The following is a 19,284-nucleotide window of genomic DNA, read 5'->3' as shown; positions in this document are numbered from 1 at the left end:
ATCCATCGAGAGAAAGCTAGGGCAAGGTCGTCCAAGAGCCACGACGGCCAGAGAAGATCGCCATTTGTAGATTATAGCGAGGCGTAACAGGAGTGCTACAGCTTCTCAGCTCTCTCGTGACTTGTATGCAGCCACAGGAACCCGTGTATGACTGTTTCCAAAAGACTTCATGAGAGAGGGTTGTTTGCAAGAAGACCTGCTGTTTCCATCCCGCTCACTTCTACGGACAGGAGAATCCGATTATCATGGTGCAGAGAGCATAAAGATTGGAGTATGGATCAATGGGCGACCGTTCTCTTCACTGATGAGTCCCGATTCAGCCTAAGCACCGATTCTCGCCGTACGTTCATATGGAGAGAACCAGGGACCCGTTACCTACCCTCCAATGTCCACGAAATCGACCATTATGGCGGAGGAGGTTTAATGGTCTGGGCAGGCATCATGTTGGATGGCTGCACACCTCTCCATGTCTTTGAAAGAGGCACTGTGACTGGGGTGAGGTATAGGGATGAGGTCTTGGAGCTCTATGTTCGCCTTTTCAGGGGTGCAGTTGGCCCTGAGTTAATTTTAATGGACGATAACGCGAGGCCACATAGAGTTCTTCTGCTCGACGATTTTCTAAAGAGTAAGGATATTCGCCGGATGGATTGGCCAGCCAGATCTCCAGACCTTAACCCTATAGAGCATGTCTGGAACGCTAAGGGGAGGGCAATTGCAACTCGCAACCCCCCTCCGGGAACCATCCAGGGAATGAAAACAGCGTTGCTGAACGAGTGGGACCAATTGACAAAGTAAATTATAAACTTCCTTATTTCAAGTATGAAATCACGCTGTAATCTGTAAGAGGTATATCTGTATATCTGTAAGAGGGGGCAATATCCCCTATTAACAAATTTTTTGTTTATTCTGCAACCGCTGTTTCATACCTTCCGACTCCAACGAGTGTTACGCACGATCATGCGTGTGTATTACAATTATCGAATGGCTATTTGTTTTGTATTGTATCAATGTATGTACATATCATATTTCATTAAAATCGGTACAGTAGTTCTAGAGATAATCGACCAAATCTGCAAATTCTCTTAATTTCACCAGTGTATGTCCAACAAAGACTTTTATCAACTTTAATTATCTTAGCAAAGGTCCCCTAGCAAGCTCTCGTGTGACTGTACCAGGCAAGAAAAAAGCCTAGTTCATCCTGGACTGGAGTATATCATAAGGTTTTGGAGACCATACCTTCAGAGGGACATATTCTTGGTTGAGGCGGTGCAGAGAAGAGAGTTACATGTGCTTTTGTTGACACACAAGGCTTGGTTTATCAAGTTTGTTAAACCTTTTCAACAGGATGGATAGGGTGGACAACAAATTATTAATACACCGTCAATCAACTGCTTTGACAATAATTTAATAAGAGACAATTCCAGGTTGTGGTGTCGCAGGGAGTTTTCCTCTAATAGGGTTGTTAATAAATGGAATAGCTTCCCTCAGGGGTCGTGACTTCTAACACGATAGACATGCTTGTGTGATATGAAAGAAGTATGATAAACATAGAAGGATAAGAAAGAATTTTAAAGAATTTTTTTTTTAAACTTTTTCTCTCCTCCCACATAATTTTAATGTTCAACTTCACTAGAATTTCAGCTAAAGCAATGTTCACACACATAAACGGATGAGGACTCACCACTTTTGCTGAGCTCTCACGAAAATCCCCCCTGAACATGGCAGCCATAACATCACATCTGGCCATTAATATAGGCTTATGAGCAGAACACAGACCATCTTCTAATTGGAAATATACATCTACAATAAGGAAAAATTCAAAAATTAATATTTTTTTTGAGGTTTAAAGATTATAAAATAATCAAGTGACAAAGATCTCACATCAAAATAAGTGATCAGATTTTCAAAAAATAATCTACAGGGTATATATATTAATAATTATTAGTATAATATCAGTATTCAATTAGAATTAGGTTATTAACCTAATTATAATTAGGAGATACATAATTTTTGTATTTATGAAATAGATGCAATAACTGCAAAACTTGCGATTCTCTATATATATATAATATATACGGGGTGATTATAAAAAACTATCCCGACATATGGGTCCCTAACTATCATACCATTCACAGAAACTGAATGAAATTTTGGCATAAGGTATTTTGAGGTATGCGCTCAAGAATGATATGGAAAACAACAGTGTCACTCTAACAGTTACGGTTATAGTGAGAAAATTTCGAAAATATCAAATGGCAACACCAAGTTTTTTGTATTGGAATGCGATCTCCATACTGAAAAACACTAAATAGCGTTGGAATGGCACCTGCAGCACGAAAATCCCCGGAGCTAGGCAAGGAAAAAGTAAAAAGGACTTTGCCGTGCACCAGAGCATTAATGTTCGCTTCATTCGTCACACCGTTTCTTCGGCTGAGATCCCAGCCTGATTAGTCCTCCACAAGGTCATGTGGAAAATTTGTGAAACACAATAAAATGCTTTATTTTATGCTGCTTCTCTGTCCTTATTGGTTGTCCTCACCTATCTACTTCCTCACTATCCTCACCTATCCTCACCTATCCTCACCTTTTAGCCTATCTACCGCCGGTGATTTTCATGCTACAGTTGCCGTTCGAACGCTAATTAGGGGTTTTTCACAATGGAGATCACATTCCAATACAAAAAACTTGGTGTTGCCATTTGATATTTTCGAAATTTTCTCACTATAACCGTAACTGTTAGAGTGACACTGTTGTTTTCCATATCATTCTTGAGCGCATACATCAAAATACCTTATGCCAAAATTTCATTCAGTTTCTGTGAATGGCATGATAGTTAGGGGCCATATGTCGGAATAGTTTTTTTTATAATCACCCTGTATATATAGATATATATAAAATTGATTTTCTGTGTGTGTGTCTGTCTCTGTGTATGTTCTCTATCTACAATTTTACATCGATAGTCACCAAATTTTGCATATATACCAAATGGGACCCGACTTGGGGGTCGGTCCCAATGGGCTACTATAAAATTTCGTCAGCAAGGCAAGTGCCCGAAATAGGTGAAAAACTGTCGGGCCTCAACAATTACTTTCTGAACGTTTACTTTGGTTACCGTGGTTCCCTATATAGCAATGCGTTTGAGATATGCATATGCCTTTACAATGGTTTCAAATTTCTTTAATGCCGCCAGTGTGTATGTATAATAGTTTATGCCTTTATAATGGTTTGCCACATTTTCAATACTCCCATGAGGCTCTTCGAATAGACATCATCATCACTCCTGAGGGACATACACTGGATGATCTCCATAGAGATCAATGTTAAAATTGCAGATTTTACTGTATAAATGCGGTAATTTAGTGAAGTTTTCTGCCGCATCAATAATTTAAAAAATTGAATTGAATATTTGGTTTCTGAAATATTGAGCTCGCTTAGAGATACGAAGCCTAGAAAATTAAATATAAAATAATGAGCCAGACCATTTTCTGAGGTGGATATTCATGCAATAACATTGATTTAAAATTTATATTTATATCTTCTCAAGCGGAAAAATGAGAATTAATGTCTCTGTGTTGTCTTATATTGTCCAATTGCATCAATCCATATAGTTTAGGATGTTTTTAAATTAATTATGGGCCCATATAAATTACATTGAAGAACCGCAGCTTTAATCAAGCAATTTTTGAAGGAAAAACCAGCAGATTGATAACTTGAAGTTAAAAAAAAAAAAATCGAAATTTCTAGCTCCCATTAAAAAAAAATGAAAAAACGATTCATTTCTGTTCCTTTAATTTAGATTTGTTTCTTTCATGAATCGCACAGGAAGTCACCATATTGGTTATCTTGTATGTCCCTCAAAATATCACACGATTCAAAAAGACTCATTAATGAGGCTTTTTGAATAGACGTCAGAGTCAGCATCACTTTGAGAGTCAGGCAAAAGATGAGCCCCATAGAAATCAATGTTAAAATTTCCAATTTCACTTAATAATGCTGAAATTTGGTGGGGTTTTCTGTCACATCAATAATTTTAAAAATTTTATTGAATTCTCGATTTCTGAAATATTGAGTTTGCGTAGAGACATACCAAGCCCAGGAGATTAAATATGAAGTAATTAGCCTGGCCTACTTTTGAGTTGGATATTCATGCAATAACATTGATTTCAACTTTTTATTTACATCTTCTAAAGCATGAAAATTAATGTCTCAGTAATGTCCCAAGAGATTGGAAACTTGCTAACGTTGTTCTGATATTTAAGAAGGGTAGTAGAGAAGCGGTGTCAAATTATCGTCCAGTGAGTTTGACGAGCTCCCTTTCGAAAATTTTGGAAATTATCATCAAAAGGCAGTTTGTGAAGTGGATAGACGAGAATAATGTATTGTCTGTATTGTCGAATGATCAGCATGGGTTCAGGAAGGGGAAGTCATGTGTAACTAACCTCCTTTGCTTCTATGATCACGTGACTAAGGCTTTGGGTAAGAGCAATAATGTAGACGTTGTTTTCCTTGATTTCCAGAAGGCATTCAATCGGGTCCAACATGGCAAACTCTTGAAGCGCTTACACGAGATTAGAATTGGGGGCAACTTGCTGAATTGGATAGAATCGTGGTTAAGAGATAGGTCGCAACGAGTTATGGTGAACGGGGAATTCTCTGGCTGGACAGACGTCACAAGTGGAGTTCCTCAAGGAAGTGTCCTTGGCCCCATACTTTTTTCACTTTTTATCGATAAACTCGATCAGGGTATCGATGGGATTACTAGCAAATTCGCAGATGATGTGAAGCTAATGGGGGTAATCGGGAATGAAAGCGATAGGGAGTTGCTCCAGACCAACTTTAACAGGATTGCAGCATGGGCAAATGAATGGAGCATGACGTTTACCATTGATAAGTGCATGGTCACCCTCATTTTGGTTCGAACAACCCACGGTTCTCTTACGAGTTGAATGGTGTCACTATCCCGGATGCAACTAGGGCCCACCGATTTGGGAATTCTCATTGACGAGCGACTTAGGTTTTCTGAACATTGTTCAGCGGTGGTCAAAAAAGCGAATAGAATGCTTGGTCTCATTTTCAAAAAGGTCTCTTCGCGTTCTCCTTAAGTCACTCTTCCGCTTTTTCGAGGCTTAGTTCGTCCTGGACTGGAGTATGCTGTAAGGTTTTGGAGACCATACCTACAGAGGGACATAGACTTGGTTGAAAGGGTGCAGAGAAAAGCTATGCATGTCCTTATTGGCACACGGGGCTTAAGTTATAAAGAGAGACTTCATTTTTTGAATATGTTTACATTGGATGAACGCAGGTGTCAAGGAGATGTGATCGAAGTGTTCAAAATTTTCAACGGGATGGATAGGATGGACCATGAACTTTTAGTACACCGCCAATTGACTGCTTTTACAAGGGGACACCAGTATCGATTGGTGAAAGACAATGCAAGGTGGTGGTGTCGAAGGGAATTTTTCTCTAATAGGATTGTCAATAAATGGAATAGCTTACCCCCAGAGGTCGAAAATTGTAACACAATTGGCACGTTTAAGAAGAAATACGATAAACACGATGGTGTAAATCGAGAAGCTATCCATTCTTAGAATAAGACAACCATAAGTATTCTTTATGGGCGTTGTATAATATTTTATCATGTGTATATATTGTTTATAGTTTGTGTTAATTGCATTTTTAATTGGGTTGCTGCATTTTTGAAATATACAAGTATGACATCCATATTTTTATGGGCATCTTTTTATCAACCACCTCATTGGGCATTTTGCCTGCTGTGGCGTTGTATTTGTATAATGTCTTTTGATATTCAACTTGCAAAAATTCATAGTGTTTAGGTTGTTTTAAAATTAATTATGGGCCCGTAAAATACATCAAAGAAATTCCACAGCTTTAACTAAGCATTTTTGGAAGCAGAAACAGGCAGATGGATACCTTCAAGTTCGGGGGGGGGGGGGGAGGATCGAAATACTTAGCGCCCCTTAAAAAAGGAAAAAGTATTCATTTCCATGTTTCTTAAAATCTATATTTCTTTATTTAATGATTCGCGCAGTCTCCATGTTGGTTAACTTAGACACGGTTTGCATGTCCCTCAAAGAAAGAGGGAGATATCACGTGATCTAAACAACCTCACTGCAGAAAACTTGGGCAGTGCCAGGTATTATATCTAGTTGATAAATAAATGCGAAAATTTGATTTTTATCACATTCCGACAAAATTTTTATAGTTTACTTCTCATTAATGCAAAAATAAGCGATAATTTTGTGGAGTACTTGAATTCATGCTCATGAAGCACTAAAATAAATAGTTGACTTTCATGTCTGAGTGCTGCGTCCAAAAATTGGAATTTATTAAAAATTTTGAAGTACAAAGAAAACTCGCTACAAAGATACTTGGTATAAAAATAAATCCTCTAATTTTAAGCTCTTCTCAATACAACAATATCCTTTTTTACCACCATAAATTCCTCCATAACAATATTTTGTTAGGAGATTGTGAAACTGCTACAACGATAATTTTTATACAGTAAAACCCCTCTTTTGCAGACTCACGGGACAAAAATATTTGAACATAAAAGAGCGATGGAGCATCAGAGGGGGTTCCTGTTGAAACTGCAAAATGCAATACTAACAGTAACCAAAATGGTTCTTTGTTTGTAAATGAACGGAATTCTGACAATATAAGATGCATTTGAAGTCATAAAAGAACATAATTATTGCACGAGTAAAAAATTAAGATTATAAAAGAAATATTACACAATTTTACATACTGAATTCAAATTTTTAAAAAACTGAACAATCAATATTTGGTGGGTTTTGCTGAGTATACCAACTCTTTCTAACATTGGCCGCATGCAGCAAGTAGGCCAGCTGCCATATCATTGGCTGAATATCCGCATTAATTTCTGATTATTTTACTCTATTCTTTTGCACACTTCATCTCTGACATGAGCATATTCACCTGCAATTTCTTAAATACAATCTCGTGATGAACATGAAAAATCCAACCAACCATTTGAAGTTTTGAAATACAACTCCGAATTCTTCTGCAGCTCTTTCAGCTTCTTCTTGTATAATTGGGTCAGAAACAGGTAAATTCTTGCTACTTGCAGAAACAAACCAATAGTACACAGCTGAATCTATGGTAAGTTCCTCTCTTTGTCTTCGGAAATTTATTTTTCCTAACTTGATTACCATTTTCCAGCCATTCTTCTTGCCAACGTTTCTTTTGCTTCAAAATAGAATATGTGTGTCCTTCCGACATTGTATTCACTTGCAAGAGCACGAATACCTATTTTAAGTTTTTCAATTTTTCATTGTATTTGATGACATCAATTTTTTGTGTCTTTAAAATCTCTTCTCTTAGTGATAGAAAGCGAGGATTACTAGAGCTGGTCATTGTTAAACAGCAAGAAATTATGTGAAATATACTAGCAAACTGATATCAGAGTTCCTAAACAAACAAAAACGTCAAGGCAAAATCTCATTAAAATGGCCAAAAAGTGGATGAACTATTGGAACTTGTGCTGCCATCTACTAATTATAATTCAAAACAAAATTACAATGATTGGTGTCCATACAGGGGTTCTGGTCCAACAGAATGAATGACGAAAATGGTGTTCGTGACCGTATCTGAGAGTGACAGTTAAGCAGGGATTTGAAATACATTATTGAAATAGGCTTTCTGCTGGGATATTTTTATTTGGACGTAAAATAGGGATCACCATTAACAGGGGTTTTACTGTATTTCACTCAAAATCCCATTCAATATACGGGGCATCCATAATTAAAAGACTCTATTTTAAAGTAGCCTACAGGCGAAACCAGTCATCAGAAAAGTGTGAAATTTTGTGGTGAGCTTTATGAAGTAATGAGAATTTGTTTTGGGTGGAAAAATAGTTTCACATGTTGCCACCAGAATGAATGAAGGAATGAATGAACACCAGAACTTTGCCACTGGACTTATCCCGTTGCCGAGATCTCTTCCAGCCCAGCTTCGTGGCAGAGTCTGGAACACTTTATTTAGTGTCAAAAAAAAAACAACATACAAACTTTTTTGCAACATATTTTCCCCGGACAATTGGGTACTGTCGTGATTAACAAATTTTGTGGTGATTACAGACAAGATGAGATTAAGAGTTGGAGAAGTTTCGGGGTTTAGTTAAGATGAATGTACACATATTAGGATGGAGGCATGTTTTAAAAGCAATTGAGCCCCCCCCCCATGCCATCTCATCTGTTATCTTACACTTGCCATATTATATACACAGGATACAAAAAGAAAAAGAAATGAGAATCTTATTGTGAAATAATATATATATATATCCATCGGAGCGAGTCATCTCCCTTAACACCTTATTGGTGAGCAAATGAGTTTGATAAGTTGCGACTAGAAGCCAGCATCAGTTTTATTGGGTTGAGTTCACTCGCTCCGGTGGATTTAATGAAAATATGCAAAATAGAAGTATTGTGTGGGGGAATATATACAATTAGGGAGCACCCGTGGCATCTCGCTTAGCACCTTATTTGGTGAGCAACATGAATACGACAATATGAGTACGCACGTGTGTTGTGGACATGAAATGCATGGACAACTTGAATGGAGGAAAGAGAAATACACACATATACACACATTTATATACATATATATATAACTGCCAGGCCGAGTCGTCTCGCCCTAAACCTATTTTGGTGAGCAATGTGGGCTTGGTTTAAATGGGGGATTGTCTGGAGAGAGCCTCAGCTAAGGACCAGCTTCAGTCTTGGTGTTTTGGTTGACTCGATCTGGCTGGTTATACTTATATTTAAAAAAAAATGAATATATATATAATATAAACTACATGTGTAATGGTTATTATGAAACCATTCGTGTCGTCCCGCCTAGCACCCTAGTTAGAATAGCGGCATGAAGGACACTTGTGGTTATCACATTTACATCATTTTAACGGGAATGTCATAAAAATTCTTGTTCGGGTCCCGTTAGTACATGCTATATCATGTATTAGTAGTGGCAGTCATGTGGATATGATTTTTGTTGTTGTTTTTATCCATTTCTGTTTTTTCTCCCACTTATTTTTGTAATATTTAAAACATTATTTTATAAATCTGGTGGACAGATTTCTTGTTTTTCGTTGGCGTGTATATATCTGACAAGGCTTGTAATCCTTGCTGCTGTGTTTTTGTTTTTGATTATTTGAGTGAACCATTGTTTTCTATTGTTTTCGGAATATTTGTACATGTGTAGATGTTTTGTAAATTTGCACTCTGTTGCATAGTGAACAGGAGTACCCTGTAAATATTGGTCAGGCGACTTTCTTCCGAGTTAATGTTCCCAGAGCAGATCTCCCTAATTTCATCTATCAACTCTTTGGGTGTTTTGTCGGATTCATTCATTGTTGTGCCGAGCGTGTCGGGGAAGGTGGTGTCGTTTCCCGTTGTAGAGACATCATCCAAGGAATTGGCCGTCGGGCTGTCTTGGTCATCAAGTGATAGTCTCAGAGAGAAAGACATGTCAGTTTTGTGTGTTACTGAATGCGACGTCGCACTAAATACGAACTATGGAAAATTTAATTAAATCTAAGAACAGTGTGTGGCTCGGCACGTGCATGTGAAAATATCAAAGAATGCCATTTCGAGAAATATTGTATAAAACTATCTAAAATCTAAGAGAATAAAAAAACAAAATAAACAAACAAACAAAAAAAAAAACACGTGCACTATATATACGGGGTGATTATAAAAAAACTATCCCGACATATGGGCCCCTAACTATCATACCATTCACAGAAACTGAATGAAATTTTGGCATAAGGTATTTTGAGGTATGCGCTCAAGAATGATATGGAAAACAACAGTGTCACTTTAACAGTTACGGTTACACTGAGAAAATTTCGAAAATATCAAATGGCAACACCAAGTTTTTTGTATTGGAATGCGATCTCCATACTGAAAAACACTAAATAGTATTGGAATGCGATCTCCATACTGAAAAACACTAAATAGCGTTGGAATGGCACCTGTAGCACGAAAATCCCCGGAGCTAGGCAAGGAAAAAGTAAAAAGGACTTTGCCGTGCACCAGAGCATTAATGTTCGCTTCATTTGTCACACCGTTTTTTCGGCTGAGATCCCAGCCTGATTAGTCCTCCACAAGGTCATGTGGAAAATTTGTGAAACACAATAAAATGCTTTATTTTATTGCTTCTCTGTCCTTATTGGTTGTCCTCACTTTTAGCCTATCTACCGCCGGTGATTTTCATGCTACAGTTGCCGTTCGAACGCTATTTAGGGTTTTTCACAATGGAGATCACATTCCAATACAAAAAACTTGGTGTTGCCATTTGATATTTTCGAAATTTTCTCACTGTAATCGTAACTGTTAGAGTGACACTGTTGTTTTCTATTCCTTGAGCGCATACCTCAAAATACCTTATGCCAAAATTTCATTCAGTTTCTGTGAATGGTATGATAGTTAGGGGCCCATATGTCGGGATAGTTTTTTTATAATCACCCTGTGTGTATATATATATATATATATATATTACATGAAGTACTACGGAATGGCTATTCAACTACGAGAGCGGACAGAAAAACTCGAAAAGAAAAAAAAATTACAGCAAAGTACAAAATACCAGCTACTTATCCAATGGAGGGATGTCTGAACAAAGAAAAAATGGCACTAGGGGGGAAAATACACAAAAACGTGGCTACATTAAATGACGAGAAATGTACAAAAATACACGTGGCATGAAGATTAAAAAAAATAATAAAATCTGATCAAACGATGAGACCCCTATCGAAATGGCACATGTAAAACGTTAAGAAAAAGTTTTGCCTAAAAGATATGAAAAAAAATATATATATGTAAAACACTAACCTGAATATATTCCGGGACCCGAAGTACTCCTACATTGATTAACTAAAAAGAACTAACACACAGAATAATTGTTCGCTCAAATTTTTCCGGGATCTTGTAGTTTTGGCCCTGTGATGCTGTTGTTGAGATCTCCTGGCGTCGCACTGGTCTTGCTCACTTCGGTCGTATGGACACTGCAACCTCGGTCTGCTTGCTTCAAGTCAGCTGGGCACGGTTGGCGAGCACTTGAATCGGCAATCCAACGGTTATTATTATTTTCCTAATTAACACATAGTTAATTGTTTGATCTTGCAATGTATGAAGCTAATGGAAATCAAGATGGCGCCGGCTATGACACTTCGCTACCACGAGAAAAGTTGGCTGACGTAGAAACGGAAATTTTTTACCCGGGGGTGAAGCAGATACGCGCCGCTAGTGTTGTGACGGTTTGTGCGACGGCCAGAGCAAAAAAATCGCCACCAGAGAGTGTTGCACTTTGAATATCTGTAGTAAACCTGTAAATTTATGTGGTAGGGGATTAGCGGAGATCTTGTTTCTCAATATTTTTGCTGCTCACAATGACGATAAGTTAACGCGATCGCGATTTCTTGGTCAAATTGTTTTATATAAAAACACAATTCCGTAGTAACTGCTGTATGGAAATATCAGACTTGGAAGAGGATTCGAAAAGGTCCAATGAATGTTAAAACCTTCGGAGTATAATAACGAAATTTGAAACCACAGAATCGTTGGCTGTTTGTCCTGGGGGGCATGCCCCCAATATTATCCGTACAAACTTTCACTTGTACAGTGGTTGCTTCCACATGATTCTCATGGTTTGGGGCCATCTTTTCTTCGACTCCGGTTCTCACTGCAGTTTCTAGCTTGCGTTGAGGTCCAGGGGCGTAGCCAGAAATTTCGTTCGGGGGGGGACCACTTTCATTTCGGGGGGGGGGGGGACCAAAGTGACAGAACAATAGATTTGGCCATCTTTTTCCCTTTTTTCGGTCATTTTCTCGCATTTCGGGGGGGGGGCAGACCCCCAAGTCTCCCTCCCCTGGCTACGCCCTTGTTGAGGTCGATTCAGAATGGTCTTGGAATATCCTCTGGACAGAAGAAGCACATTTTCACTTAGATGGTGCAGCCAATACTCACAACTGTCGAATCTGGGAAACAGAAAATCTGCACGCTATCTTAAAGATTCCATTGCATTCACCAAAAGTGACGGTATGGTGTAGATTCACAGCATCATTTATTCTCTGCCCCTACTTCAACGAAGAGTTATGTTCTACAGGTATAATGACACATGTTTGATCACCGGGAAGCGATATGCTTCCCAGTGGTCATATACAGAATGAAATTGTTCCGGCTCTGCAACACAATCTTTATGCAAGACGGTATTCCTCAATCTTGCACACACTGTAGTCTGTGTTAAGAATGTTCTTAAAACACATATTACAGAATAACGTGTCATCAGCCGGTGCTTCGCTAATCTATGGCATCCCCAATCCCTGGGCCTAAATCCATATGATTTTTGGCTTTGGGAGCATTTGACACGTCTGGTAAGTTGTGACAATCCAAGAACTTTACCTGACCTTAAAGGCAACATTTCCCGCCACGTGCAGAACATTTCCCCGTGCACACTTCAGTCAGTTGTGAAACATGCCATCTTGCAATTTCACATGGTATCTGAAGATAATGACCATCATGTGGAACATGTTTTGTAGCAGTAAGGATTGCAAAAGTGTTTAACAGTTGCTAAAATTGTAAACGTTTGTCTACCTAAATATGTCTTTTTTTAATAAAACGCCCTCTGGCGTCGACACATGGAACTAACCCCCCCTCCCCCGAAACAAATTCATCACTTCATTAAGTCCTCCACAAAATTTCATTTCACTCTTTTCTGATCACTGGTTTCGCATGTAGGCTACTTTAAAATAGGGTCTTCTCATGGATGCCCTGTATTTTTGAATCACCAATTTCTTTTCTTTCAAGAATGATAAATAGCATGGGCATTTTTTGCACTACCCTCCAAAAGTTAGTGAAGTTGCCGTGAAGCTATTTTCTGTGTAGTAGAAAAAATTGAGTTAACAGGGAAGCTACTTTGCAGGATGAAACAACCAACTGAATTTTATTCACCAACTAATCAATTATTATTTTTTGCTGTTGAATGCTTATAAAAGCATTTTATGGTGGTACCAACAACAGCATAAATTTGATTGCGTGTGACGATAATGCTACTTCTCGATATAATTGTATATTGGACAACTGGAAGAATATATACAGGGTGTTCTGTTAATGGACTCACAAACTCAGAGGGTTGTTAGTAGACATCAAGTGAAACAAAAACTGCAATGGAACATGGCGTCGCAAAGGGGACATTGAAGTATTACATGAGCAAATGTTGAGATATATTTGACCCCCCCTCATCCCCCTTGTCAGCACTGCCCTCTACCTCATAACGCATATTGGTGGGATCAGAAACGTACGCGAGAGGGGGGCATAGGGGGCGTGCCTCCCCCCCCCCCCCCCGAGATTGAAAAAAAAAATTTTATTGCAAAAAATATTTTTTTAATTAAAATTTCAAAAGAAAATACCTTTGTATATACAGGGTGATAACTATCGACCGCCCAATAATTACACACGTGATTCCTTGTGGAAAAACTAATATAGAAAAAGTGTTTTCCGTTTTTTGACCTGACCCATAATTAATGAGTTATAACGCTTTAAAAATTGATGACGTCACTTACAAATCCCGCCAAATTCACCAAACGTACACCAAATGTATAACTTATTGTTTTACACAATGCTAAAAATGTTTTACACCCTGCTATACAGAAAACGAAAGAGATATAAAAACCAGTTTTTTTTCCCCTCACACTTTTCAGGAAAGAGAAAAACTTTTTTTACAAGTCAGAACAGATTAGCATCTCACAAAGCTAGCTTCACAGAGGTTATAAATAAGAGTTAGTCGTTTTGTTTTATTCTCCAGAAAGCACTGCGTCTAATTATTTATTGTTATAATTTCTAATTTGATGGCCTTCAGCATACAAGAATATTATGACATGCACCTTATATTAGGTGAGTGCCACGGATCAGCCTTGCAAGCAGCAAGGTCAACGGTATCCAATGCGAAAGCACAAAGACCATTAAGGTCATTTTGCAACTGGACCGCCGATTGTGCGAGTCAGGGTGTGTATTACCACAACCAACAGTAGACGCTGAGCCAGTATCGTCCGTAAGAACACCGACTTTTGAAGATAACGTGTTGTCGTTGGTTGAATTGGATCCAATGACCAGCAGTCAAGCGATCACACTAGAATTAAATTCAAGTCACATAACGGTCTTAAACGTTTTGCACGATGAGTTTTTGCATCCGTATCATTACACACGAGTGCAAGCACATTCACCAGAAGATTATCCGCGAAGGAAAGAATTTTGTCAATGGCTGCTTCAACAGCATTCCAATGACAGCACTTTCCTAAATTCTATGGACTGACGAAGCAACATTTACTCATGAAGGTGTCTCTAACAGCCATATCTGGGATTTTTCAAATCCCTATGCAAAACGTCCAAATCTCATCAGGTTCGGTGGGGAATTAATGTTTGGTGTAGCATTATAAACAACAATCTTCTGGGACCATATCTGCTTCCACAACATCTGATTGCTGAAAACTACCTCGTTTTCTTGACAGATTGACTCCCAGACTTTCTTGACGATCTTGCCTTGACTATCTTGCGAAATCTTTGGCTGCAGCATGATAGGGCACCGGCCCATAACGCATCGAATGTCTGCGAGTGGTTAAATCAAGAATACCCAAATAGGTGGATTGGCCGCGGTAGCCCAATACAGTGACCTGCTAGATCCCCTGACCTAAACCCTTTAGATTTTTTTTATGGGGCCATCTTAAAGCACTTGTGTATAGGCATACGCTTGACTCACAAGAAAACTTTGCAGCCGCCTTGCATGCGGCAGTGACAATAAGGGCACCATCCATGCTGGAGCGGGTTCAGCTCTCTATCCCACGTCGTGCTTCTTCATGTATCTCAATGGACAGAGCAAATTTTGAGCACTTACTAATGTAAGATGCAATCTTCTTTTTAGCCACTGTGGTGGTTGAGTGATCATAGTGAAGGACTCGCATCACGAGGTCCCGGGTTCAAACCATGGTCTGACGGTTGTGACGGGTTCAAGAGTTGTTGGAAGTGGCGGCCGCTGACATTATTACAGTCTACAACGACGTAAAAACAATTCCCGGACGCGCTCGAATATACCAGGTATGCATTTGATGTCTGTTGCAACGATGACAATCCGTGCTATGAGATCCTCCAGCGTGTGCCATTGCCATCTGCTCGACCGTAAATCAGATGCATATCAGCGTATTCTTCGTTCGTGTAGTCAGCCATCACGATACTCATTGAAACAGAAGTGTACCTGCTACATGTGCTTACAACCGCAATAGCGCTTATTTACGTCATCCGCAGCGAGTGATACTAGCACAGAGAATGAGTTTCGCGACGCTGCTTAAGTCATATATGGTGAGTAAACCCACGAACGCATTCAACTAATACTTTTTTTTTTTTCAAACCGAGCACAACTCAAGTCTATCACCATTTATGGGCGATTTACTACCTAGTGAGTTGTGCCGGAGGTGTAACTGTGTGTGTACCTAACAGTCTGAGTGCATATGTAGTGTTGTGTTTGTTTTCAGTGCTGCCATCTATATTTCAGAAGTGAAGTGAGTGATGCGTTATGATTGAATTTGTGCTGTTTGTAGGTCTGTTGCTCTCTGTGGGGAGACTTTTTAACTGGGAGATCGGCTCGCATTCGCGCCTTGAAGTTGGGAACCACAGAAAACCAACTTAATTAATACTGTAACATTGCCGTTAGACCTCCCGCGGAAATAGACCTTGAATCTAGTCATTTTAATGTTTACTTGTCTTACCTCTTTTACTTCCGGCGATAGATCTGCAAGAATGTATAATAGTAATTTTGTGTATGCAAATTAGTTTTATTTCAGTTCATCCTTCGATTGGTTCTTAGTATAGCTCATGCTTGGAATATTCTCCTTTGAATTCTCCGACAGTGAGCTGGGTACCGTACGCTGGTTCATTTCTTTTAGAAGCATTCGATATTACTAAGGCGTTTCACCCATTGAATGATGTACACCGGGTATCCTTACTAACATCATCATGTATTGAAAGTCTCGCTGTGTGCCTCGGCACTGTTCGAGTCACTTCGCCTCATGGGTTGACCGGTAGCTTGGCCGGATTTGCCTTTCGGCATCGTCCTGATCACTCTGCCTGTTCTCCAGTGGTTTGACTGGTATCTTGACAGGAGTTTCTTGGTACAGACGTATCGATGTCTGTGGAAGTCCTGTTCATCTCCGATCTATCGCTGTTACTGTGCGAAATTTGATATAAATTCGTGGGTTTTTTTGGACGTTAGTGTTAGCAAACAGTGTATACTTTTTCCCGGTTACTACCAAAAATTTTTGTTTTTTCCCATTCGGGCCTATTGTTTTAGTGTTATTAGAATTAGCTATCTATCTCTATTCACTAAGTATAAATTATACTTTCTAACTTAATACTTCTTTTACAGAGAGAAGTGTGTTGTATTCTTTACATACGTAGCCCTATATATTTTCTCTTCGTAATTTAGTGCTGAGCATTTTATTTTGCTTAATTTTTTCGTACAACTCTTACGTATATTTCGCATTGTAATGTATTTTACGTTATTTTAATTTCCTGTAAACGTTTCTCATAAGAAAACATTTTCCTATTTTTTAATTATTATTTAGTTTCAGCAATAGTGTTAGTATGCCTCGACCTCAACTAGTGTTGTATAGAGCTTGCGACGGGAGGTTTCCCTGATTTAGGGGTATAGTAGCTAATAGTTTTAATTGTAAGGGGTGTTTGGATAGGGCAAGGTTGGAACTCGAGGTCGAAGCATTACGGGAAAAAAGTCAAGGTTCTAGAGGCCAGGGCCGTCTTAAGAGTATCGTGGGCCCCAGGCCAAGTGGTTTTTCAGAGTAAAAACCCTAGGTAAACCCTAGAAAATTTCAACCAAATCTCTTTTGTGAGGCTGCTCTTCTCTTGAGGCCTGGGTAGGCCCATGCGTTAAGACGGCACTGCTAGAGGGCCCGGTTATAACGGAGCCACTTGTCGAGCCACCTGTTGATAAAGAAGCGATCTTTACGAGCAACGACAGCTTAGAGCAGTGTTTCTCAACCGCCAGGCCGTGAGAGATTCACCTTTGAATAATTTTAATTTTAATTTCAGTTTTCCTGAACACAATAATGGAATTACTTCAAGAACTTTTTTTCCAAAAGCAACACATAAATCAAATCTCTGTCCAGAAAATTCATTACATCCGAATATAAACAAGTGAACGATTTCCACTGCGACAAGCAAGAATAGCCATGCGGGGGGGATTTGTTCAACTCCACAATGGGAATATCTTTCTCAAGGCGATCCTCGTTCGCAAGAGTCTGGTCTTCCCTCAAAGAACTTTTTCCTTTTTTTTTTTTTGTAGTGCGACTTTCAAGTAGCCATCATGATTGCTGGACAATTAAGGACCTTTTAGGAAAATTAGTGCTCTCATGCTTGCCGAAAAAACTCCCGTAGCTATATGGGTGTGGTTTTTTTTTTTGTTATACCTATGGTCGATCGTTACTATAATGGGATTATTCTCAAGTAAAATACTACTTTACGTTTCTGAACACAGATAAACACAGATGCCCAGGAGAATGAAAATACATGTGCTAGTCACCATGTGCTCGTCAGTGACCAAGCGGCATCCTTCTCAATGTGTAGGTATTGAAGAATGATGAGAATCTTTTGAACAATCAAAATTCTTAACCCATAAGATAGGGCCTATAAAAATGCCGCTGTTGTTGACCATTTGTGAAAAATGCTCTGACAAATCTAATTACAACTTTGAATGGGGAAATCTTCCCCTTTGTCATATGTATGGCAAATGTCAGCCACCAATCAGCGAGGTACACAAAAAATACTGTATTCCGGACATAAAGCTTAATCAGACATCGAAGCAGTCTGTGTCTGGTTCTCAGAATTGTGCGGCAGTTTTCTTCGGGTTAAAAAAACATTGGTGCTACGTGCAAGCAGTTATTTCAATTTTTTTCCTGGCTTTTTATAGATACCGTATATACTCATGTATAAGCCGACTCCCCAACTTCAGTACCACCAAAATCACAATAAATTGAAAACCCGTGTATAAGCAGACCTCAAAAACTCTGTACATTTCAGAGAAAAAAAATTCTTATATTTTCATGCAAAATGAATAGCTTACGGAAATTTACAGTAGAAAATGATTCAAACTTTTTAATCTGTTTCTTCTGAGTCTGCAAGCTCATCGTAATCCATCAGATCATTATAGGGGGTGCGGCATCTTCGTTTTTACCCTCATCTGGGCTGTCATCGCCATTGTCACTTTAAAAGAGGATATCATCTTCAGTTCCGTCCATCGCATTGTTGATGCAACACTTTTTGAAGGATCGGATGATAATTTTGATGGAAACAGAATTCCATGCCTCACGTATCCATTGGCACACTAGGCCAATGTCAAGTTTCTTCAAGGCACCACTTTTTTGTAGTTTCTTTATCTTTGAGAGGCTTGTTAATGCTCACATCTAAGACTGTATAATCAACGTTAACCACCACCAGCCAATGATTTCGATTTCTTTGCCTCGTCTTTGACATTATCAGTTCTGTGGGGTTTGAACATATCTCATACCAATAATGCCGGTTTCTCGAACACTGTTACAAAAATGGCTACTGATTGCAGGGGTCAATATTTTCTCATAAAAAACTGACCCGAGTATAAACCGACCCCCACTCTTTGGGAACGAATTTTTTCACAAAAACACTCGGCTTATACACGAGTATATACGGTATATACTTTTTCAAGTATTCATTTTGTTTGTGAATAAGTATTCAAATTTAAATTTCATCATGAATAAAAGACAAGGGACTTTGTTCAGTTTTGGAGTTGAAAAATCCCGTATCGAAAATGGAACTAAAAAAACCCGAATTTCCCCGAGTCAAGCCATTAGGACGTACATAACGAGGAAAAAATAGCTAGTGTCACTCAGAAAAAAAATTCAGCGTTCATCCGTAAGCCCAATGACGATTATTTGAAATTTGGTTTCATTCTTTGCCCTGACACCAACCAATTGCCTTATTTGTGCTACTGTTTTGGAAAACGAAGCCATAAAGCCATCGCGTCCCATCCGACATCTCAGCACGAAACATCCTGATTTTGCGAACAAACTTATTGACTTCATGCGCAAAAAAGGTGCTCTTCAAGCAGAAAACTATTTCTCAAACTTCAACGACTGACGATTTACTATTAACGATATCATATTTGATATCGTTGCAAATGAAGGTTTTTTAACAACTGGCTGTTCCGAAG

General features: G+C 38.8%; 1 protein-coding gene across 8 annotated transcripts in view; it reads right to left on the bottom strand.

Moving 5' to 3' along the window:
* LOC149076644 (rho-related BTB domain-containing protein 1-like) overlaps positions 1-19,284 on the bottom strand; it is a 406,423-nt gene that overhangs the window by 190,121 nt on the left and 197,018 nt on the right. For all 8 annotated transcript variants that reach the window (XM_089244260.1, XM_089244257.1, XM_089244261.1 and 5 more), the window contains one exon: positions 1,682-1,800. In XM_089244260.1, the coding sequence (XP_089100386.1) occupies positions 1,682-1,800 (119 nt within the window). The remainder of the gene's footprint in view (positions 1-1,681; positions 1,801-19,284) is intronic.

The sequence above is a fragment of the Pholcus phalangioides genome, unplaced genomic scaffold (assembly GCF_987345545.1).
Source record: "Pholcus phalangioides strain wild (caught in Gottingen) unplaced genomic scaffold, Ppha-v1.0 ptg000015l_1, whole genome shotgun sequence".
NCBI classification, from domain to species: domain Eukaryota; kingdom Metazoa; phylum Arthropoda; class Arachnida; order Araneae; family Pholcidae; genus Pholcus; species Pholcus phalangioides.
This window is presented reverse-complemented; position numbering and strand designations above follow the sequence as displayed.